The following is a 24,291-nucleotide window of genomic DNA, read 5'->3' as shown; positions in this document are numbered from 1 at the left end:
TGCATATATATGGAATATAGAAAATGATGCTAATGAACATATTTGCAGGGCAAGAATAGAGACGCAGATGTAGAAAACACACTTGTGGACATGGCCAGGGGAGAAGGTGGGATTAACTGAGAGAGTAACATTATCATATATACACTGCTGCTACCGCTAAGTCGCTTCAGTCGTGTCCGACTCTGTGCGACCCCATAGACAGAAGCCCACCAGGCTTCCCCGTCCCTGGGATTCTCTAGGCAAGAACACTGGAGTGGGCCGCCATTTCCTTCTCCAGTGCGTGAAAGGGAAAAGTGAAAGTGAAGTCACTCAGTCGTGTCTGACTCTTAGTGACCCCATGGACTGCAGCCTACCAGGCTCCGCCATCCATGGGATTTTCCAGGCAAGAGTACTGGAGTGGGGTGCCTTTGCCTTCTCCCATATATACGCTACCATGTGTTAAAAAAATACAGCTAGTGGGAAGCTACTGCTTAGCACAGGAAGCTCAGCTCAGTGCTCTGTGATGACCTTGAGGGGTGGGATAAGGGGGTGTGGTGGGAGGGAGGCTCAAGAGAGAAGGGCTGTATGTGTACATGCAGCTGATTCACCTTGTTATTCAGCAGAAACTAACTACCGCACAATTGCACTCATCTCACACACTAGTAAAGTAATGCTCAAAATTCTCCAAGCCAGGCTTCAGCAATACATGAACCGTGAACTTTCAGATGTTCAAGCCGGTTTTACAAAAGGCAGAGGAACCAGAGATCAAATTGTCAACATCCGCTGGATCATCAAAAAAGCAAGAGAGTTCCAGAAACACATCTATTTCTGCTTTATTGACTATGCCAAAGCCTTTGACTGTGTGGATCACAATAAACTGTGGAAAATTCTTCAAAAGATGGGAATACCAGACCACCTGACCAACCTCTTGAGAAACCTATATGCAGGTCAAGAAGCAACAGTTAGAACTGCACATGGAACAACAGACTGGTTCCAAATAGGAAAAGGAATACGCCAAGGCTGTATATTGTCACCCTGTTTATTTAACTTATATGCAGAGTACATCATGAGAAACACTGGGCTGGAAGAAACACAAACTGGAATCAAGATTGCCTGGAGAAATATCAATAACCTCAGATAAGCAGATGACACCACCCTTATGGCAGAAAGTGAAGAGGAACTCAAAAGCCTCTTGATGAAAGTGAAAGAGGAGAGTGAAAAAGTTGGCTTAAAGCTCAACATTCAGAAAACGAAGATCATGGCATCTGGTCCCATCACTTCATGGGAAATAGATGGGGAAACAGTGGAAACAGTGTCAGACTTTATTTCTTTGGGCTCCAAAATCACTGCAGATGGTGACTGCAGCCATGAAATTAAAAGACGCTTACTCCTTGGAAGGAAAGTTATGACCAACCTAGATAGCATACTCAAAAACAGAGACACTACTTTGTCAACAAAGGTCCAGCTAGTCAAGGCTATGGTTTTTCCAGTAGTCATGTATGGATGCGAGAGTTGGACTGTGAAGAAAGCTGAGTGCCTAAGAATTGATGCTTTTGAACTGTGGTGTTGGAGAAGACTCTTGAGAGTCCCTTGGACTGCAAGGAGATCCAACCAGTCCATTCTAAAGGAGATCAGCCCTGGGTGTTCTTTGGAAGGAATGATGCTAAAGCTGAAACTCCAGTACTTTGGCCACCTCATGCAAAGAGTTGACTCATTGGAAAAGACTCTGATGCTGGCAGGGATTGGGGGAAGGAGGAAAAGGGGACGACAGAGGATGAGATGGCTTGATGGCATCACTGACTCAATGGACGTGAGTTTGAGTGAACTCCGGGAGTTGGTGATGGACAGGGAGGCCTGGCATTCTGCGATTCATGGGGTCACAAAGAGTTGGACATGACTGAGCAACTGAACTGAACTGAAAAAATAAATAAAACTTCCAGCTTAGAAAAGATGAGCTTTTCATAGCCTCTTTCCAGCCCCCAGCTCATGCCTCTTCATTTTAGTTTCAGATACAATCAACTCTAGGAGATATCCTGGTCAAGAGGGGTGAGGGAGTAAACCCAAGAATGGCTGGGGGGAGATGGAGCCACACTGCAGTTGTCCTGCCCTCTTTCCTGCCCACCCCCACTCACCCACGGGACCAGCTGTCTGCCCACCAGGCCTGGAGCAGCTTTCCTATTCAAGACTCAAGCCATTATATGTAAGGCTCTGCTTTCAAATGGCCTTTTATAGAATGCTCAAGCAACAGGCGTGGTGAGACAAATGAATACCAATGAGAAAGGCGTGTACTTTGCCAAGGAAACTGAGTTTATTAGAAGGTTACAAGGGAGGGTTGCTGACACGTGGGCAGGCTCTCTGGGCAAGCCAAGAAGAAACAGTCCCCAGGGAAGGAAAGTGTGGGCAGGGATCATCTTGAGGAGGTCGGGTGAGCTTCTGGATTCCACCCCCGGGGCAGCTCCAGGCATGCACATTGTATTTTCTAACCCATTTGTTGGAAAGAACCAGGGCCAAGTCACAGCTCCAGAACCCTGGGCCCTGTCTCCTTGTTCCTCGGGCAACCACTGGACTCTAGCGCACATAGGAGTTGCAAGGCCCACAGCGGGAGCGGGAGACACAGGGCGTGCAGGGGGCAGCAGGAGCACAGGGGGTACAGGGACTGGAGATGCAGGGTGTGATGGTCTTGCCGCAGGCATTCGTCGTGGCACAGGGATTGCAGGGCAGCCTGGAGAAAGGGAAAGATATAAATTGAGGGAGCCTTGTGATGTAACCAGAGAGACCCCAAGAGTGGACTGCCCATTGGGACTTGACCTGACCTATAACAGAGAAGGTCACAGGCTCACCTGATACAAAGCTCACTATCAATGCTAATGGTCTCCCTGTCATATGCTATCAAAAGTGCTGGACAGAGACAGAAACTCTGGTCTCAGCTCCCAGCACTGTCCATTCCTAACTGGTGACCTTGGATAAGTCACTAAACTTCTTCAAGCCCCAGTCCCTTCACCCACAGAATGATGAGAATACTGATCCTGTCGACCTCATGGTAACTCTAGCATGTGGAAATGTACCCTCTACACAGTATGGTATTACAACATGTAAGAAATGTCATTGATCGCATATCAATATCATCACAGTAGACTGCAGAGTTGGCTGTACCCTTTCAGTTTGTCCCTCAAGCAATTCGTGCCACTTTATTTTTTCATGTTAACCACATTGCTTTCTGTGCTCTGTTTGAGCATGTCTGGAGTGAAGGCATAATTTCCTCTCCAAGGTATGCAGTCTTTGCCTGGAGTCCAACTAAGAAGTACGCCTATGTGCACAAGGCTTCACCAAACACCTGCTCAGTACTCACTTGCAGTCCTCGCTGTCCAGCAGCCCCCGGTACGTGTTGATCTCACACTCCAGCCGGGCCCGCACGTCCAGCAGCACCTGGTACTCCTGGTTCTGCCGCTCCAGGTCACTCCTGATCTCCGCCAGCTGTGACTCCACATTGCCGATCAGGCCTTGCACCTGGGCCAGCTGGGAGCTGTATCGGGCTTCTGTCTCCGTCAGGGTGTTCTCCAGGGAATCTCTCTGTCAGAGGGAAGGGGAGGAAAGTCACAGAGCTGCTCCTTCAGGGGCTTCTCCATTGCTTCCAAACAAGTCACAAGCTCCAAGAGTTCAGGAGAGGGTGGTCCGGAGGGCATCCCAGTGTCCCTGACTCCCCAACCTCACCTCCTCACCAGGAGTCTCATCAATACCCACCAGGTTGTGCTGGGCCTGAAGCTCCACCTCCAGGGCATTGACCGTGCGTCTCAGCTCGATGATCTCCGCCTGGTAGGACTGCAGCTGCTCTGAGCTGGACACCACCTGCTTGTTCAGCTCCTCAGTCTGAAACACCAAAATGCAGAAGGCAGGATCAGACCCCACCTGAAGGGCCCAAGGGGCTGAGGGTCCTGAGACACCAAGTGCTCATGTACACACCTGCCTGATGTACCATTCCTCCACGTCCCTGCGGTTGGTCTCCACCAAGGCCTCATACTGAGCCCTGGTCTCATTGAGCACACGGTTGAGGTCCACAGTCGGGGCGGCGTCCACCTCCACGTTGAGGCGATCTCCCAGCTGGCTCCGCAGGGTGTTGACTTCCTGTGGATGCATAAAATGCAAGAGTGACTATCCTCAATGAAGAGTGGAACCTAAGAAATGGCACTGCTTGTTGACATCCTATTCATCTATTTACTTGGAAAAGGAACTTCTAGTTAAATAGCTATGACAGCAGAAGGTAAAGTGGTCTGTGTTCCATGTGTTCAACTCCTTCCCACCATGACTGTGTCATGATCCTTGGATTAAAAAAAATTTTTCCAGGGGTTTGCTTGGGGCTATTCAAGGATGTATAAATGCCCAAATTTCCCAGGTTGTAGACTGGCTGCAGATAACCCCATAAATAAAAAGAATTGGCTGTATAATTTCAGATTGTGTATCAAACCATTCTTGTCATCAAGTAAGATATTGTCATGACCCCTCCCAGGAGAGAGAAGGAACCCTGGATCATTTTTCATCAAGACTTTTAAAGAATAGAGATGTTGATTCACCAAGACTGATATTTTGGCTTTGGGGAAGAGAGATGGCTTCGAACGGCATGATTAGGGCAGTGCTAGGACTTCTACAAATCAGCAGCCAATCACAAGCCCAGGGAGGTACCCTGGGAAACAAAAGTGATGCCCCAATTTTGAGTGAAAGATACAGCTTATCTGGGAACATGGATAGGTTTCATCTCACAATGTTTTCTTTCATCATGAAGGTTTGGTGTTTTAGAGAAATCTGAAAGATTCTTATCCCTGATTCTACCACCCCAAGTCACTAAAGCCACCCTAGGCCTGAGGCTGTCAGATTTCTTCATTTCTCATCTCTGGTCTCACCTCCTCATGGTTGCTCTTGAGGCAGATCAGCTCCTCCTTCAGGGACTCCACCTGGGCCTCCAGGTCGGACTTGCACAGGGTCAGTTCATCCAGGATCCTACGCAGGCCGTTGATGTCTGACTCCACCAGCTGCCGCAAACCCAGCTCCGTCTCATACCTGCACAAGGAGAGGGTCAGAGCAGTAACTGGCAGACCCTGAAGACTCACAGGAATGATCTTGGATAACCCCAATCACCTTGCCTTCCCCCTTTGGCAGTGAGTAGACCCAGGAGACAAAGGCAGGGTGCTAGAGGCTCAGTCAAGACCCAATATTAATCCCAAAATTGACTTGAGTTCTCATCTACTTTTGTGACTCCTTTTTTTGGTCCCCTCAATCCTCTGCAGAATCCTTCATGATTGATGGTTGACTGCTGCTCAGTCAGCCATGGAAAACCCTCTTCTTTCACTGAACAAAAGGAGCGGGCACCCATGCGAAATCTGAACCACTTACTTGGTCCTGAAGTCATCTGCAGCCAGCTTGGCATTATCGATCTGCACCACCAGTCTGGCATTCTCTGACTTGGCACACAGGATCTGGGGAATGAGAGATTTCTGGGTCCGGACTGAAAATAACTATGAAATCATTAACTTCTTTAAAAATGCTTAAAACGCCACTTTGAAGGTAAAAGGAGGAATCAAGATGGCCTAGATGCAAGAAACACAGTTCTCTCCCCCAGATTGAGAATCCTGGGATACTCCCCCTGCTTAGAGAGGACAGCAAGGCCCCTCACCTTCTGCTGGAGCTCCTCGATGGTCCGGAAGTAGGACTGGTAGTTGGGGCACACGAGGGGCTCCTGCTGCTGGCTCCTCTCCAGGATGCGGCTCTCCAGCTCCGCATTGTCCCGCTCCAGCTGCCGCACCTTCTCCAGGTAGCTGGCCAGCCGGTCATTCAGGAACTGCATGGTCTCCTTCTCGTTGCCATTGAAGGAGCCCTCACAGAACCAGTTGCAGCTGCCCACATTGGCGGGGATGTTGCAGGCCCCGGGCAGGGTGGTACCACAGCAGCTGGGGGGCACGCAGGGCCTGGAGGAGCAACTGGAGCGGAAGCTCAGGTTGGGCAGGCAGAAGTTGTAAGACATGGTGCTGGAGGGAGTGAGGTGCCTGACTGAACACAGAGTCCAAGTTCTCCAAGGAGCTTGTGAGCCTTCTGCCTCTGTAGAGCATTTATACCCCATCCCCAGAGGGTGTGGACACAGTATGTAATGTCTTTTTTCTTTTTATTTTTTCACTGCTCTTCAAATGCCCTTCCCTTCAATCTGTTATAGGCCTTCCTCAGAAGAGTCCCTTGTGCCATAAATTTTTTTACTTGGCTTCTTGTTAAGTCAGGACTACTCTTCATGCTGTGCACCCATGAAACCATTGTCCTGCGGTAGACCTTCAAAGAAGCCACGCGGTCTAGCCCGAGGATCTGCCCTTGTTAATTGGGAGTTAGTCCATCCAATGACATTCTTTTGTGTTACGTGATCTGGTAAAACCATGATCAAATTCACCTCCTGGCCCACCTGGCATTTCCAGGGAGGGACTAGGATTGAATCAAGGAACAAGTTGCATTAAGTTAGAAGTGTGTTCCCTTTCCATCTGCTTTGAGACAGAATCCTTCAATGATACAGAATCCTTCAATGATGTAGAATCCAAGCCTTAGAAGACACGAGGTGGATAAGAATCGACTCAGGCCACAGCCAAGAAGGATGGACATCTATTTGTGTAATGCCACCTGTCTCTCACTCAAAAGGACTGTAAAAGGAAAAGAATCTAAAAAAGAGTGGACATATGTATGTGTGCAGGCATGCTCAATCACTTCAGTAGTGTCCACCTCTTTGTAACCCAAAGGACTGTAGCCTACCAGGCTCCTCTGTCCATGGGATTCACCTGGCAAGAATACTGGAGTGGATAGCCTTGCCCTCCTTCAGGGGATCTTCCCAACCAGGGATCAAACCCGGGTCTCCCACATTGCAGGCAGATTCTTTACAGCTGAGCCACTGGGGAAACCCAGATATATGTATGTGAATAACTGATTCACTTTGCTGTACAGCAGAAACTGATATAACATCATAAAGCAATTTTCCTCCAATTAAAAAAATTTTTTACGTAATAAATTTTAATTAATTAAAAAAATTAAATTTAAAAAGGTTTGTAGAGAAGGGACTCCCCTGGTGGTCCAGTGGTTAAGACACCACATTTCCATTGCAGGGGCCATGGGTTCAATCCGTGGTCAGGGAACTAAAATCCTATATGCTTCGAGGTGTGGCAAAAGAAAAAAGGACTGTAGAGGGATTTTAAAGATAGAGGCTTTGATAATTAGTTTGAGAATGAGAACAAGGAAGATTCTGGAAGAAGAGATCATTTAGAAAGAAGGCTGAGAAAATGCAAGCTGAGAAATCCATATAAATGCATTAAAATTAAAGAAGTCTCTGGAGGCGGATGTGAGAAAGGAATACGGCTAGGCTTGCAAAACTTTTCCAGTGAGGTATCTAGCCATCGTGTTAGAATAGAGTGAGTGGTAAGTCTAGGAGATAGTCCAAAGGAGCCCCCTCAAGCATGAAAAGTGCGTGTTGGGTTTAACAGAAAATGTTTTTAAATTTCCAGTTAGAATTTTTAACGTTTTGCCCAATTCTCCAAGTATAATTGTCACACCAGGAAGATGCATCGTACCCTGTCCCAGGCTCCCACCATCAGCCTTACTGGGTTACCTGCTACCTGGTTTAAGAATCAGAGGTTGAAAGATGCCAAGGGAGGGGGCTCCATGGTCATGTCATTGAATCCAAGGACCTGGGTACCCAGGAGAGAAAATGAGGAGACACGGCTAAAGGGGATTTTGCAAGACAATCTTGAAATCACTGAAGGCACTAGAAGGTCTGAGGAAGGGGTGACCAAAGTTCTGAACATATAAACATTGCACCACCAGGTACCACCTGCCCCTTGGGGAGCAGCACCCCAGCCTCTGCTGTGGTTTTGGCTGCCCTCCAGAGGCAGTTTTATTGACAGCTTATTGAAGTCCTTCCCCCCAGCAAGCTTTCATGATGGTACTCACGCAGCACTCCGCTTTGTTTCAGATGAAAGGTCCTTCATCTACCCTCTCCAAGGCCATTATCGCCACTTACTATAACGCCATTGACCAAAAGCTCCAGACTTATAATAAAATCAAAATCTCTTTGTTTTCCTCCAAAGCAATTAAAAGGGGAGAAATAGGTGGGTCCTAAGGCAAGCATCACTGAGGCTTCCCAGAGGAAAGACTCAAGGCCAGGAGCTCCTGTCTCACTCATCCAGGCTTGGGACAAATGGAAAGCCCTGTGAATCAGACTGATGGGCATTTGCTCCTAGGGAACAGCACAAGCCTGCTTCCCAACTCTTGTCAGCCTGCTTTAAAGCACTGGCTTTCCAGCAAGGCATCACAGTCCTGCCTTCTTCCCCACCTAGGGAGCTCAGACTAAATGCCAGCAGCATCCTTCATGCTCTGTGGTCTTATCTACTGATTGGCCAGTGTAGCATCATGGAGGCTTTACACAAAGGAGAATGTTTAGGTTCTAAGTATGAGAAGATTCAAGGATTGGGACAAAAAAGCAGACATATCTTGCATACAATGCGAAAGAGCCAAGAAATGGGAAAAGAGGGAAGCAGGGAGAGATGTGTTTAATAAGAAAGATAAGAATGCAAAGAAGAGGCAAGGAGGGAACCTGGAAGGAATCCTCTGAACCACAACGGGTAATGTTGATCAGACGAAGCTAGCCCATCTTCAAGTGAGGGAACCTGGAGGATGGAAAGATGAGAAGTAACCAAGACAACCTAAATGAAGGTACAGAAGAGTGGTCCACCCTGATGAGTATCCTGAGAGATGTAAATGGAGACTCAGAAGAGATCTACAGACATGGGACTATAGTTTCTGAGGCCTCAGACAGAAGTGACATTGTTCCAAGATGTCCAGACCAGAGCATCAACTCCATGATCCAGTATGAGATTTGTTTGTGGCTAAGAAATGCACTGTTGTCTACATCCAGGCTGCAAAATGTCAAAAGGGGCCGTGCTACCTGTTTCTGAATGATAGGAGTGTGTAGAAGAGAAAGGAAGAAAGGAGCTAGGGTAGTCACACCTGTACATCTTCAAGGCACAGTCAATCAGCAACCACAAAGATGCAGCAAAGAACAGGTTACACCTGTTACCTGCTGGCTTCTCCTGGAGATTCCTTTTTTCCCTGCAGAAGGTGAAATGGCATAAGAATTCAGGAGAGAGACAGTGGACAGAAGAGCTGGTAAGTAAACAATAATGCTACCATCCCTTTTAAATCTAGCTTCTTTCTTGCAATGCTTTCAAAATGTCAATAGGCTTATGTGAATTTACTTCTTGAATTAATGGGAAAGATGGGACTCCAGGGGCTTCCCTGGTAGATCAGACAGTAAAGAATCTGCCTGCAATGCAGGAGACCTGGGTTTGATCCCTGGACTAGGAAGATACCCTGGAGAAGGGAGTTGCTACCCACTTCAGTATTTTTTCCTGGAGAATTCCGTGGACAGCCTGATGGGCTACAGTCCATGGGGTTGCAAAGAGTTGGATATGACTGAGCAACTAACAATTTCATGGGACTCCAAGATTATAAGGTCTCCATGGCCTCACACAGATTAGGAGTAGACTTCATGTACTCTCTTGATCTCCTAATTGAAGTACTTGCAGAGTTTATTCACTCAGAGAGAAACTGAGCAGTCCAGGACTATCAAACCCACAATTTTACTTAGTTAAGTTTTTTCAAAGCACATTTAAAGAGCAGCTTCTCCATGCTGGGCATGGGATGAAATTGAAACCGAATAATCACAGTTCCTATAGCAGATTATCTTTTTATGAACAACTCAAACTAACATGGGTCCCCCAGGTATATGAGAAATGACAAGATGAGGAGAGGAGATATTTTAAAGGTATACAGACATTTGGAAATTTATTTGTATTTAATGGATTTAGAAGACTATATATATGACATTAAGGGCAGTAATCACTTTTTGAATTTCTTCCAGGTGCCTGGCATAGTCCCAGGACTGTGGGATGGGGGGTTGAGGGCCAGGGTGGGTGGGGAGGGGATACTTGTTAGGGACAGGCAAATGATGTGGTCTCAGTCTCACTGAGCAGGCAGTCAAGCCTATAACTAACTCTAATGTATGGTAATATAATTGAGCCCTTCACCTCCTCTCCAAAAAAAAAACAATTCCTTCCTTCCTCCTCTCTCTTTTCCCACACTTGTTCCTGGGCCATTTCAACCCAGTTCATGATTCTCAGCCAAGAGGTGAAGGATGCAGCCATTTCAGATTATCTCCTTGCCCCCTAAAGGAGATTCATTGGTGACTCTGCCCTCTAGGTGACTCAGAGCTTGGCTTCAAACAACCGATCTCACTAATCCCTAATCCCTTTAAGAATCTTTTCTTCAACCAAGCCTGGTAATGAGTTATTTTATTTTAATATCAGTTCTCATTTCTTGGTGGTTCTGAAGCATCCCTGTAGGATCTGTGGTCATTGACATGAGTTTCAAAGCAGGTGAAAGAGGCTTCAAGGGATGGGGAGTGGGACAGAAGATAGAAAAGAGGCAATGCTGAGTCAAGCAAGTGTAAGAGATTCCTCTTTCTAGAAAAGGGAACAATATTGGCAGGGAGAAATGGAGGTGATGAGTGACCCTGCTGGTAGGTGGACACAGTGGCCACCCTCAGAATCAGAGAGAGATACTGGTGGTGGAGGCCTCTTGGCAGAGGGCCTTGAAGCTAATGTGAATGAACAAACCACATGTTTAGGATGTCTGACAAGCTGGGGGAGGAAAGGGGAAGGAAGGCAAGAGAAGTGTGGGTACAAAAACTAGCCTAAAGGGGGAGCCTCAGCTGAAGGAGACCAGGAGACTCAGCCTGCAATGTGGTGGGCAGGGAGGACATTGCAGGGTGAGAGGATGCACTGGGAAGATTATCCTTTGGGGGATTCCCAGGCCCTGCAAAATGCATCTCAGCCATCTCCCCCCAGACTTATTGCTGTTGTTCAGTCACTCAGTCATATCCGACTCTTTGTGACCCCATGGGCTGCAGCACACCAGGCTTCCCTGGCCTTCACCATCTCCTGGAGCTTGCTCAAACTCAAGTCCATTGAGCCAGTGATGCCATCCAACCATCTAACCATCCCCCCAGCCTTGGAGAGTGTCTAAATCTAAAGTTTTATCCAGAGGTATCTCAGTAAAATGCTTGGCAGTTTGGTTCAAGGTAATGCACCAGGAAGGAGAAGACTTGGACTTGAGTGCGTCCCTAACTTTGAACTTCTTCCACTGCAAAATGCAGATTGTGGAACCTGTTCTGTCTCTCTCAGGGTTTGGGGGTGGGGGCTCCAGTTGGATAACAGATATGAAAGCACTTTGTAAATGGTAAAATGATGAACATACATACAGGATTCTATTTCTCTTCTCCTTCTCCACCTCAATGGACAAAGTGGTCCTAGTAATGGCGGAGAATGACTAGCCTTCTTTGATGATTTCCCACCATCAAAATCGCCAGGTTCCTCATGCTATTTTCATTTTATGGCATAAGTTCTCAGATATGAAAGAATTCTCAAGCATAAACACTGTCTTATTCCCTTCAAGGAAAACAAATCAAAACATTGGTGCGATTACGGTTCTGATGTTCTGCTGACACAAACTGAGACTTGGCCTCTGTACAGCACAGTGGTTGGAAGAACAGTTGCTGGAGGCAGACTACCCGGATCTGAACCCTGGCTTCCCCACTGAGTAGCTGTGTGTCCTTGGGCCTTTAGCCTTTCTGTTATTTAGGCTTTCAGCTGTTATTTAGCCTTTCTGAGCTTTGGTTCCTCATCTGCAAAATGGGGATAACAATAATATTGGCTTCATAGGATTGCTCTAGCGTTAAATGAGTGTATGTATGTAAACTTATCCCTAACTTAAATTGGTGCCTGGCTAATTAGTAAGAGCTCAGAGAGTGTAAGCATCAGTGATGATGATAATGATGAAGATACGTAATGACGGTGATGATGGTAGCGATGGTGATGATGGTGATGATGATGAAAAAGATAATTGTGGTGGAGGTGATGGTAGCGATGATGGTAATAATGGATTGTTTGGTTTCCAGGGAAGCTCTTCACACCTTCCCAAGCATAATTATCTCCTTTACCCAGCATTTCTTCCCAAACCACTTCACACATTCACACATACACACACACACACACACACACGCACAATGTCTCATCAAAGCTAATATTTTAATTATAGATGACAAGGCATTGTATATGAACTTAAGAAACACAGGTCAGTCACCTTGAGGCCCCACTGACTCATTTCATGTCACCAGAAGAATCCCTCCACCACTGAATGACTCACCTCCTCTCCATCTCCTTACATGGGAAGAACAATGCTTCCCTCCTCTCTCATGGTGCGAGAGTAAGTGGCTTTATTTTGTTAAATGGCTTTGAACTTGTTGGATGAAAGGAGCTATATAAGTACAAAGGAAGAAGCAAAGGTGTTTGGGCTGGGGAGCTAAATTAAGACTGATTGAGATTGCTCTTTCTTATTGGGACCCACTCTTGGATATGTGACTCAGGGATGCATCACCTGTGCCCACACAGCTCTACACTTGGGAAAAGAGCAGAGGCACAGGGGAGGGGAGGAGAGGGAAGGGTGAACAGCCTCTGACCTTCCAGAGCTTCCTACGAAGCAAGTCCTGATGGCTCCCAAGCAAATCAGTCCTGTCTGCAGAGACAGTGGCCAACAGGTAGGTTTCCAGGCTTGAGAGCAGTTGGAGGCACAGCAGCCAGGTTCTGACTTAAAACCATGGAGATCCCTGAGACTTGGGACTGTGGTCACTCCTGCAGAGGATGGGCTAGACTTGTAAATTTCTCAGCAAGCTACTCTGATTCAGAGAGTTCAAGGAGTAGAGAGGGAAGACAAGAGCCAGCTGCTGGATTCAGTGCATTGGCTCTGCTTGTAGTTTCACTGATTAATAAGACCTAGAAAGCAGAAAGTCATCAATTTGAGGGGCTAGAAGACCCTCTACAACCGTCTTATCCAGCTCCAGTCAGATACCTGAGTGACTTCCTCAGTGTCTTCACCACGTGGTTATAAAAGCCCTCTTTGAATGCTTCCAGTTATGGGGAACTCACTACTTACTACTTGGCCAGTTCTGATGCTGCTTTCTGGAGACATGCTCTTTTTAGCCATCACTGCCGAAATATGGAGTCTGGTTCATGTGTCTTGGAACCAGAAGACAGTTCTGGAGAATCCCAGGGACGGGGGAGCCTGGTGGGCTGCCGTCTATGGGGTCACACAGAGTCGGACACAACTGAAGTGACTTCGCAGCAGCAGCAGCAGATTGATATAGTGATCAGCTCAGCAATTACCATTGTTTACTTAACATGTTCACCACTAGCTCAGTGGGACCAAGAGTTCCTCATCCATGAGATCAGGAGAGTAAGGCCCATCCCTTCTGCAGTGATCTCACTTCCCAAATAAACCCCCTAACAGTGGTTCTTAAACCTGATTATGCATAGAATCACCTGGAAGGCTCAATGAAACAGACTGCTTACTCAGAAAGCCTGGGGGTGGGGCCCAAGAAGATGCATTTCCACCGAGTTCTCATATGATGCTGGTATTACTGGTTGGAGGACCACAATTTTAGAACTACTGTCCTAAATTTTCTCATGTTTAATTTTTGCCTCTTCAAAGCTTCCAAAGTATGGACTTTGGATATAGTTCAAAGAAACTGGGCTTCAAGCCTTAATTCAGCCCCCCCACTAAAAATGGTAACAGCCACTCCCTCTTTGCAGGGTTTTTGTGGGACCCTATGTCCCAGTGTTTATAAAGCCCCAGGACGATGCCTTGCTCATAATGAGCATGTGATCATGAAAACTTACTTCAAGGAAAGTATTCTGGAGGGGCCAGCAGAAGTTCTGATCTGAGTTTTTCCTTTGCTCAAGGACCAGCTGGCTTCACCCAGATAAAAAGGTGCTGGCGGGGGGTGTTATTTAGTCTGTATGTTTAAAGCTCTGCAATTTGGCTCTGTGATCAGGCTTGATCAGGTCAAAAGCTAGGTATTTCTCCCCTGTGCCATTTTGCTGAACTTTCATATTTTAGCCACAGTCCTCACTGGCTTTGCCCTCTCCCAGAACCACCCTGTGAGTAAACCACAATCTCTGCTTCTACATGAATGACTGGCTCAGGGAGCTCCGCAGCATCACTCAGCGTGGGATGAAGGAACAGACCCGCAGGCACTGGGCTTTATGCTGCAGAAATGAAGTTTATTAGCAAATTAAAAGCAAGGTCTGAAAGACCAGGAGGCAGCAGAAGAGAGACAGTAGAGCAGTCAGGACACTCTGAAAGGAGGAAGGACAAATCCAAGGGCCAGGGCTGAGAGGCTGGACCAGAAAGCCCATCAGTAGAGAAGTTCTTCCTGCCTTCAGTCTCCCCATAGGCTGACTGGAGCAGAAAGGCCTGGGGTGGCAGGCCTGGGGGATGGAGCCAAGGGACTACAGGCGTTTGCCATTTTCTGGCTCCTCCAGGTGAGGAGTAATTCAGCATTGAGGTGATGAGCAGGACCCAGCAGGCCCAGAAAGGCAGGGAGAGCAGGAGGTACAGGCTGAAGAACCCACACAGGTGCTGGAGACTGGGGTTGCACAGGGGTTGCAGGGGAGCCTGTAGAGAGAGAAAAAAAAAAGTGTTTAAATATTGGCATGAATTGTGGTGCTGGGGAAGACTCCTGAGAGTCCCTTGGACAGCAAGGAGATCAAACCAGTCAATCTTAAGGGAAATCAACCCTGAATACTCATTGGAAGGACTGATGCTGAATCTGAAACTCCAGTATTTTGGTCACCTGATGCAAACAGCTGACCATTGGAGAAGTCCCTGCTGCTGGGAAAGATTGAGGATAGAAGGAGAAGAGGGGATCAGAGGATGAGATGGCTGGATGGTAACACGCATGCAATGGACATGAACTTGGGCAAACTTTAGGAGATGGTGAGGGACAGAGAGGCCTGGTGTGCTACAGTCCATGGGGTCACAAAGAGTTGGACACAACTGAGAGACTGAACAACAAGAATGAATGAGAAGTGCATGAAAGTCCAAAATAAATAGGCACTTTAGAACTGGAAGAGCTGGGGACTTCTCTTGTGGTTGAGTAGCTGAGACTCCATGCTCCCAGTGCAGGGGGCCTGGGTTCAAGCCCTGGTCGGGGAACTGGATCCCACATGCCTCAACTAGGAGTCCTCATGCCACAATGACAGATCCCACATGCCACAGTTTGAGATCCTGCGTGCCACAACAAAGATCGAAGATCCTACATGCTGCAACTAAGACCTGGTGCAGCCAAATAAATTAAAAAAGAATTGGAAGAGCAAAGCGGAGCTTAGGCCATACAGGTCCCTCTAAGCCTAGAAAGGGGAGGGACTGTTCCGAGTTCTCAGTGAGGCTACAGCCAGAGCTCAGAGCACCTCGTGCAAAGCCAGTGTTCTCTCCCATGAGGAAAGGAACACAGCAGAGAGAAAGGCAGAAAGCAGGTGGAGCAGGAACAGGCCAAGCCCAGCCACCCTCTCAATTTAAACACAGCCCCTGGGGGCTTCCCAGGTGGCTCAGCGGTAAAGAATCCACCTGCAGGCACAGGAGGCCCAGAAGATTCAGGTTTGATTCCTGAGTCGGGAAGATCCCCTGGAGAAGGAAATGGCTACCCACTCCAGGATTCTTGCCTAGAGAACCCCAGAACCCAGAACCCAGGAGCCTGGTGGGCTACAGTCCATGGGGTCAAAGAAAGTCGGACACAACTGAATGATGAAACAACAGCAAAGCATTTATAAACACAGCCCCTGATCCTGTTTCTGACTGCTCGTAGGGGTACACCATCTGTCCACCTATGTCACAGTCCTATTGAGAAACTAAAAACGAGAGAATAGGTACCAGTGCTCCATGCAATATTTTTAAATGCTGAAAGTGACGCTCCTGGGATATTCCAGAAGGAATTTAACAAAACCTAAATGTACTGAAGCCTCAGTATGTTAGTCCCGGTGGGAATGACTAGCACCTGGAAACGTAACATGGATGGCGTGAGTTTCAGAATTCTTACACACCTTCCTCCATGTCCAAGCAGCAGCAGGCTTCCTGGGGAGCAAGTCTGTCCTCAGAGGTAGAATCTGCAATGCCACTCCCTCCTTTTAGTTCATTCCCACTAAGAGGTCTCTGCTTTTACACATGATATTGATATAAACAACATCAGGCTACGTACTTGCAGTCCTCGTTTTCCAGAAGGTTCCGGTATGTGGCAATCTCACACTCCAGCTGGGCCTTGACGTCCAGCAGCACCTGGTACTCCTGGTTCTGCCGCTCCAGGTCAGCCCGGATCTCAGACAGCTGCTCCTCTACGTTGCTGATGAGGCTCTGCATCTGGGCCAGCTCAGTGCCAAAGCAGGCCTCAGATTCACACAGTGAGTTCTGCAGACAGTCCTTCTGTGATACCAAAGAAAGAGGGGAAGAGGTTAAAAGTCACGGACCCTGTCCTCAACCCCTTCAGACCATGACACCCCAAGCCGTCATCAGGCTCAGAGAGCAAGTCCTCACAGCAACAACTAACAACATGCTGTGGCCCTTCATCATAGACCCTAGAAGATGTTTGCAGAACCTCCCTCACTGCATGGATGTTCATTTCCTCAGCATCCACACACACTAGAGAGTTCTTGCAAAGGCAAAGAAAGTGAAAGTGAAAGTCACTCAGTTGTGTCCAACTCTTTGCGACCCCCATGGACTGTATAGTCCATGGACTTCTCCAGGCCAGAATACTGGAGTGGGTAGCCTTTCCCTTCTCCAGGGGATCTTCCCAACCCAGGGATCGAACCCAGGTCTCCCACATTGCGGGCAGATTCTTTACCAGCTGAGCCACAAGGGAAGCCCAAGAATACTGGAGTGGGTAGCCAATTCTCTTCTCCAGTGGATCTTCCCGACCCAGGAATCAAACTGGGGTCTCCTGCATTGCAGGCGGATTCTTTACCAACTGAGCCATCAGGGAAGCCCAAAGGCAAAGAAGTCAAGGTTAAAGCTGGGTCCTTGGATGATATCTAAGTGAGGCATGTACTGAACCTGGGGACTGCGCATGAGAAGCGGGAGCCCACCTGAGTCTTCCATGCTCCCAGAGGAACTCACCAGCATGTGCTGAGCCTGCAGCTCCACCTCCAGGGCGTTCACTGTGCCTTGAAGCTCCAGGACCGACTGGCAGCACTGCAGCTCCTCTGAGCAGGACATGGCCTGCAGGCTGATGCCTTCAGACTGCAGCACGAGCACACAGAGAAGTGATCGATCACCTCCCTGGCCAGATGCAGCCGGATCCCTTCCTGCTCTGCAGCACCGCCCTCACCTGAGTTTGGAACCACTGCTCCACGTCACGGAGGTTGGTCTCCACCATGGCCTCGTACTGGCCCCGCATCTCCTCCAGCACCCTGCCCAGATCCACAGTGGGCTCCACGTCCAGCTCAATCTTGAGCTTATCTCCCAGCTGACACTTCAGAGTGTTGACTTCCTATGGACACAGGAGGACATCCCGTTGGTGGGGCTCCTGCTGCCCTCCACTCAGAGCCTCACCTCCCACTTCCCATTCGCTCCAGTGATGTCCCTGCACTCCTCTGAGGACGAGGCACTGTCTGCATCAGTGTGGTAGTTTCCAAAGCCATTCAGTGGGCGGGCTCCCCGTGAAAGCCAGAACTCCCCTTTGAGGCTTAACCACAGAGCACAGGTATCTACCCCGAGCAGGAGGAAGAGCCTCATTGCTTCCTCTGAAGAAGCCTGAATTCACCCCAGGACATCTCCACCCAAAGGGCCCCAGAACCTGCTCGTGGTTCTTCTTGAGGCAGAGCAGCTCCTCCTTCCGGGACTCCAGCTGGGCCTCCAAGTCAGCCTTGGCAAGTGTGAGGTCATCCAGCGCCCTGCGCATCCCGCAGACATCAGCTTCCACCAGCTGGCGGAGGGAGTGCTCCGTCTGGAACCTTCGCCAGGGCAGACACAGGGATTGGGGTTAAAGAGAAGAGGGCCTATGGGACACAACCCACAGGGTGACTCGCTGGCCTTCTCTCTGCTGTCCAGTCATGAGTTGGCATTGCCTGGGTCGTGTGCTCATAGAAACTGCAGGGTGATTCTCACTCATTCAACACTAAGCACCTAGGACAACCAGGCAGAGCAGCCGGTCCTGAGGATACCAGCGTGGCCCGCGGACACTGCCACCCTTGAGGGCAGATGGCCAAAGGGGAAGTGGCAGAGTAGACCCTCATCTTCCATGCCCCCCGACTGAGATGGACCCTGGACTCTGTCCCAGATTAGGAGCCAAACCGCCAGGATGGGAAGAAGCTTCCTTCACCCTGGGGGAGTGAGGCATCCACAGTGCCCAGAAGAAAGACAATAGACTGTAATGTCCTTCCTGCTGCCCTGCTGGACCCTCTCAGGGAATGTAAACCCTCTGACCTCCACATGGCTCCAGGCTCCCGATTTCTATCATGGACTTACTAGAGCTCACAAATTGGTGGAGCTGCATTGTGGAGATACATCTTTTACCAAGGCAGCAGAATTTCTTATGAAATGACCTCGGATAGGAAATGAGGGGGCGAGTTCTGTTTCTACTGCTCAACAGCCATGTGACTTCCAGTTGGCAAGTCCCCTCAGGGCTGTGGGCCCCATGTCTTCAGAAAGTAGACACCAGCACTGCCCTGCCCACCTCACCGGGGTCTTCTTACATAGAATCAAGTGGAGGAAGTATTTCAAATCACACTATAAACTATAATGGCTAAACAATTGCAGAAGGCCAGGGGTGTTTTCTCAAGACCTTGAACTTAATGCCCTCTGTTTATGTCAGCTATAACTGTTGGTTTGGGACCTCAAGGTAGGCATCTGGATCCTCCCCCAAGTGTGCCACCCCAACTCACTTGGTCCTGAAGTCATCTGCAGCTAGTTTGGCATCGTCTATTTGCACGACCCGCTTGTTGTTCTCAGATTTGACGCACAGGATCTGAGGAAAGAAAGTACACTCAGGGATTCATTTATTCCCAGAGTCACCTATGGCCTCAGTCAAAAGAAGACCCATTGGCAGGGTTCAATCTACAACATCGCCTTGACAACACAAACTCCCAAATGTGTGAGTGATGCTGGTGTGGCATGGAAGAGGCACACGCAAGAGGGTGCATGGCAAAGGGGGAAGGTGTAGAGCCAAAGGAAGCAAGAGGTGGGAGTTAGCAGCAAACTGAACACATAGCTAAGACTTATTATTTTGCCAGATCTGAGGCTTAATCTGCTATAAACAAGAAGAGCCAGAATCTAGGCCACAGAACAATGGGCTGGTTATGAAAGTTTCAGGTAAGATGAGATCCATTCTTTTTTAACTTTTTTTTCCTTGAAGTATAGTTGATTCTCAATGTTGTGCCAGTCTCTGCTATACAGCAAGTGACTCAGTTATACATATATATACATTCTTTGTTATATTCTTTTCCATTATGGCTTATCACAGGATATTGAATATAGTTCCCTGTGCTATATATTAGAACCTTGTTGTTTATCCATTCTCGATGTAATGGTTTGTCATTACCAGCCCCAAACTTTTAGTCCATCCCTCTCCCTTCCTGCCATTCCCTTGACAACCCCTAGCCTGCTCTCTATGTCTGTGAGCCTATTTCTGTTTTGTAGATAGGTTCATTTTGCCATATTTTAGATTCCACATATAAGTGATATGATATGGAATTTGTCTTTTTCTGACTTACTTCACTTAGTGTGATCATCTCTAGTTGCAACCATGTTGCTGGGAATGACATTATTTCATTCCTTTTATGGCTAAGTAATATTCCATTTTGTATTTGTACCACATCTTCTTTATCTATTCATCTGTTGATAGCCATTTAGATTGTTTCCATGTTTTGGATATTATAAATAGTGCCACATGAAAGTGCATGTATCTTTCTGATCCTGAAATATATTTTTGTCTGGGTGTATTTCCAGGAATGGAATTACTGGATCATATGATAATTCTATTATCATAGTTCTATTCTGTTAGAATTAGTTTTCTGGGAATCTCCATACTGTTTTCCATAGTGGCTATACCAACTTACACTTAAGGTAGGATCCAGTCTTAATAAGTTGTCTCTACCACTGGTTGGTCAACCTCCTCAAAGTTCTTCTCTGAATCTAGCCATAGCTCCATGACCCTTATTCTGACATTCTCTGTCTTTCTGTCTCCAAAACTAAGTAAGTTCTACAGAAGCATTCTATTTATAATTGAAGGGGAGAGCAGATACACATAACAGACCAATGCTGCTGAATACACTGACTCTTAAAGGACATAGAACATAAATCCCTGACCCCTTTAACTGCACCAGAACTTAACTTGCACTGTTTTTGCAACTACAATTGAAGAATTGTAAGTTAGCATAAACTCAGAATCCCAGAGAATCAAATGCTGCATCTTATCCTTTACATATTCACATTCACCTTCACTCAAGAGACTCTCTTCCCCCCAAGTCTGGGGTTAGCAGGTGCAAACTATTATACAAAGACTGGATAAACTGTACAGCACAGGGAACTATACTCAATATCCTGGGATAAACCATAATTGAAAAGAATATTTAAAATAATATAGGGACTACCCTGGTGGCCCTGTGGTTAAGATTTCTGCAGGAGGTGCAGATTTAATCCCTGGTGGGGAAGCTAAGATCCCACATGCCTTGCAGTCAAAAAACCAAAACATTAACAACAGAAACAGTACTGTAACATTTCAATACTTTTAAAAAATGATCCCCATCAAAAAAAATTTTTAAGAATATTAAAAAGTATATATACATATGTATAACTGAATCACTTTACTGTACAGGAGAAATTAACAGAGCATTGTAAGTCAACTACACTTCAATTAAAAAAAGAAAAATCAGCTACATCTGATTCCACCATCAATCCAGGCCCTGAACATTTAGTGCAGAGGTCAGTCATCTTTTTCTGTAAAAGAGCCAGACAGTTAATCCTTCAGGCTTTGCAGACCATGAATCTCTATCACGACTACTGGACTCTGCCATTGGAGCATAAAAGCAGCCAGAGACAGTACCTCAGTGAATAAGCATGGCTGTATACCAATAAAACTTTATTTACAAAGTCAAGCAAGAGGTTGACTTTGGCCTAGGAACTGCTGTTTGCACACCTCTGATGGGAAGCATCACAAACCTCACCTTCTGCTGCAGCTCCTCAATGATGCGGAAGTGGCTCTGATAGTCTGGACACACGGTGGACTCAGGGCATTTGCTCAGCTCTCGGATCTGGCTCTCCAGCTCCACGTTGTCCCGCTCCAGCCGGCGCACCTTCTCCAGGTAGCTGGCCAGCCGGTCATTCAAGAACTGCATGGTCTCCTTCTCATGGCTGTTGAAGAAGCCTTCGCCGAAGGTCCCGCAGATTCTGAGGTTGCCTGGAATGTCGCAGGTGCCCGGCAGGGGGCAGGCAGCGCTGCAGCTGTGGGGCAGACAGAGGCTGGGTCGGCCGAGGGGGGTTGTGCCCACTCGGACTCGGTTGGCGTGTGCCAGGGTGGCCGAGAGGCCCAGGGGGGCGGCCCCGGCCTGTGAGAGCGGCCCACTGAGGAGAGAACTGCAGCTGATGGAAGTCATGGCCAAGACTCTTGCTTTGTCCACGGTTGGATTTGCTCGAGTTTGAAACCTCCCTTCTTCCCTAGACCTTATATAGGCCTGTCGTGGGCGTTGGTACAAGAAAACTGGTGTTTTCCTCATGAATATGTATATGGATTCTTAAACAACCGCGCTATTACTCAATTGAGTTTGTCCCCTGTAAACAGTTAATGAGCTCATGAAAGAGGCCATGACCCACACAGCCTCCCCTGACCGCAGGGTCCTAGAAAACAGGGAAAATTAGGTCGTTTTTGAGCTGCCACGTCCTATGGCTTTTGTCTCTCACCCCTCTGTCCACTGATCCCTGTGAAGGCATGGAGAACCAGAGCCTCCAACAATGTCCTCAAAATTGCTCTCACTTCCATACTCTTTTCCTGCCGCTGAATGTTCCCATCGTGGCAAGTTTAAAATATTAATCCAGTGGGCACACTGAGGAAAGGAAAAAGTCAGGAGTTCATTTCAGCAGACTGGTGTGGACTCTGCATTGTGGGACACTGCTGGAGGGAGGGAGTTCTATTTTAATAAGAAGGATAAGAAATTTAGTGATCTTGATATTAAAAAGGCAATAATAGAGAATACTAGAAAATAATTTTTTTAATTAAAAAATTCTTAAAGAACTGTGATGATTTTAAGTAGAAGAAAACACACTGAGAGTCAGAAAGACTTCATGGAAAAGGGAATAGTTAAATTATTTTTCTATTTATTTATTTATTTTTGGCTGTGCTGGGTCTTCACTGCTGCATATGGGCTTTCTTTGTTTGGTGAACAGGGGCTACTCTTCACTGTGATGTGCGGGCTCTAAGAACACAGGTTTAATCGTTGTGGAACACAGGCAAAGTTGCCCCGTAGCATGTGGGGTCTTCCTGGACCAGGGATCGATCCCATGTCCCCTGCATTGGTAGGCAGATTCTTAACCACTGGACCATCAGGGAAGTCCAATAGGAACATTTTAAATGTGTTTTGGGGACTTCCATGCTGGTCCAGTGGTAAATACTTGGCCTCCAAATGCAGGAGGTGTGGGGTTCAATCCCTGGTCATACAGCTGAGATCCCACATGCCTCATGGCCAAAAAATCAAACATAAAACAGAAGAAATATTGTCACAAATTCAATAAACACTTTTAAAATGGTCCATATCGAAAAAGAAAAATAAACGTGCTTTGAATGATGGCTTCCAGAAAGGGTTTGGGGGAAGAGCATTTCTCATAAAGAACGAAATGAACAGAATGAAACACGTTTGAGAAATGGAAAACAGTCTACCTGTGTTGGTACTTACTATGAAGACTATATGCCAACACTGGAAAGTTATGTTTAGTCCAGGTTGTTGGAAGCCTTGAATGCCAGGACCATTTCATATTTAGTCTTCAGTTAAGGGGAGTCAAAGACAGGACACTTGCCCTGGAAGCTGATTCTCCTCAGATCTAAGGAAAAATAAAGATCCAGTTTCCTTTAGAACGAAAGTAACAGAAAAGAGATGGAAGTTTCCTATGTAAATATGAAGGGAAAACACTAGGCCAGAACAATGAAAGAGAAACCTAAATTCCAAGCTGATTTTGGTAGTTGAAAACTGAATAACACACTTTAAAAAAACAAACAAACAAACAAAAAAAACGTTTTATTTTGTATTGGGGTATAGCCGACTAAACAATGTTGTGATAGTCACAGGTGAACAACGAATGGACTCAGCCATACATGTACATGTAGCCATTCTCCCCCAAACTCCCCTCCCACCCAGGCCGCCACATAACATTGAGCAGAGTTCCATGTGCTCTACAGCAGGTGAAGGGATAGTTAGGGAGTTTGGGATGGACATGTACACTCTGCTATATTTAAAATGAATAACTAACAAGGACCTGATAACACACTTTTTAGGAATCCATGCGCCAAAGTCAAATGAGAAATTAAAGTATTTTAAACTAGATTAAAATGAAAATATAACTAATTTTGGCAATTTAGACTTTCCCTATACAAGTGTAAAGCATAATTTTTGGAATTGGGGGAAAAAACTAATGAATGAAACTAGGTAATTCAAGATTCTCAAGAACTTAAACTATGCTCCTGTGTATTGGCGTCCATAGGCTAATTAAGGTGGGCATGGTTAGTATTTTTTGATGTCTGTTCTCAGATGTCTCCCCCTGCTTTCTGGCATCTTCCCTTGTTAGACGCTGGTCCTCTCATTGATTGTCTTCTTCCTCATCTTATTTAAGAAGATATACACTCAAGAACTTTGATCTTTGATCTTTTGAAACTTCCTGTGTTTTCTTTGAAAGTCACTTACCTCGGTTGTCCGTGACTCTAGGAGACTCTAGAACAAAATTTGAATGTCCTTAATCTTCAGACACACTCAGAGGATCAGAAGCTTTATGGCCTCTTCTATTCCTCAAACAAAGTGGCCGGTTGTTCAATAACCCCTGGAAAAGGGCAGCCAGCCAGCTTCCAGGCTATGCTAACGAAGATGCTACCTTGACCCCACTCCTAAGATGAATGAATTCACCATGAGGGTCCCTGAGGTAGCAGTACATATTTTGCTGTTGTTTAGTCACTCAGTCTTGTCTGACTCTTGTGCAACCCTGTCGACTGTAGCCCGTCAGGCTCTTTCTTTCTGTGGGACTTCCCAGGCAAGAATACTGGAATAAGTTCTCATTTCCTTTTCCAGGGGATCTTCCCAACCCAGAGACCCAACCCGCCTCTCCTGCATTGGCAGGCACGTTTTTTACCACTGAGCCACCAGGGAAGTACATGTTTAG

The 24,291-nt window shown here is 47.0% G+C and overlaps 2 protein-coding genes across 2 annotated transcripts; both read right to left on the bottom strand.

The window, feature by feature from the left end:
- Positions 1-2,291: 2,291 nt before the first annotated feature.
- LOC129651224 (keratin, type I microfibrillar 48 kDa, component 8C-1) lies at positions 2,292-5,992 on the bottom strand. Its single transcript, XM_055579923.1, has 7 exons — positions 5,645-5,992; positions 5,365-5,447; positions 4,875-5,031; positions 3,940-4,101; positions 3,721-3,846; positions 3,329-3,549; positions 2,292-2,701 (listed from the first exon to the last, which is right to left on the bottom strand). Exons 1-7 carry the CDS (start codon positions 5,990-5,992, stop codon positions 2,548-2,550), a joined length of 1,251 nt encoding a protein of 416 aa, XP_055435898.1. The 3' UTR covers positions 2,292-2,547.
- Positions 5,993-14,147: 8,155 nt separating this feature from the next.
- On the bottom strand, positions 14,148-21,527 carry LOC129650812 (keratin, type I cuticular Ha8-like). The gene is made up of 7 exons (XM_055579616.1): positions 21,099-21,527; positions 18,819-18,901; positions 17,732-17,888; positions 17,264-17,425; positions 17,053-17,175; positions 16,142-16,362; positions 14,148-14,562 (listed from the first exon to the last, which is right to left on the bottom strand). Exons 1-7 carry the CDS (start codon positions 21,525-21,527, stop codon positions 14,442-14,444), a joined length of 1,296 nt encoding a protein of 431 aa, XP_055435591.1. The 3' UTR covers positions 14,148-14,441.
- Positions 21,528-24,291: the final 2,764 nt, after the last annotated feature.

The sequence above is a fragment of the Bubalus kerabau genome, chromosome 4, assembly GCF_029407905.1.
Source record: "Bubalus kerabau isolate K-KA32 ecotype Philippines breed swamp buffalo chromosome 4, PCC_UOA_SB_1v2, whole genome shotgun sequence".
NCBI classification, from domain to species: Eukaryota; Metazoa; Chordata; class Mammalia; order Artiodactyla; family Bovidae; genus Bubalus; species Bubalus kerabau.
Note: the sequence above shows the minus strand (reverse complement) of the source record. Positions and strands in the feature narration are given on the sequence as shown.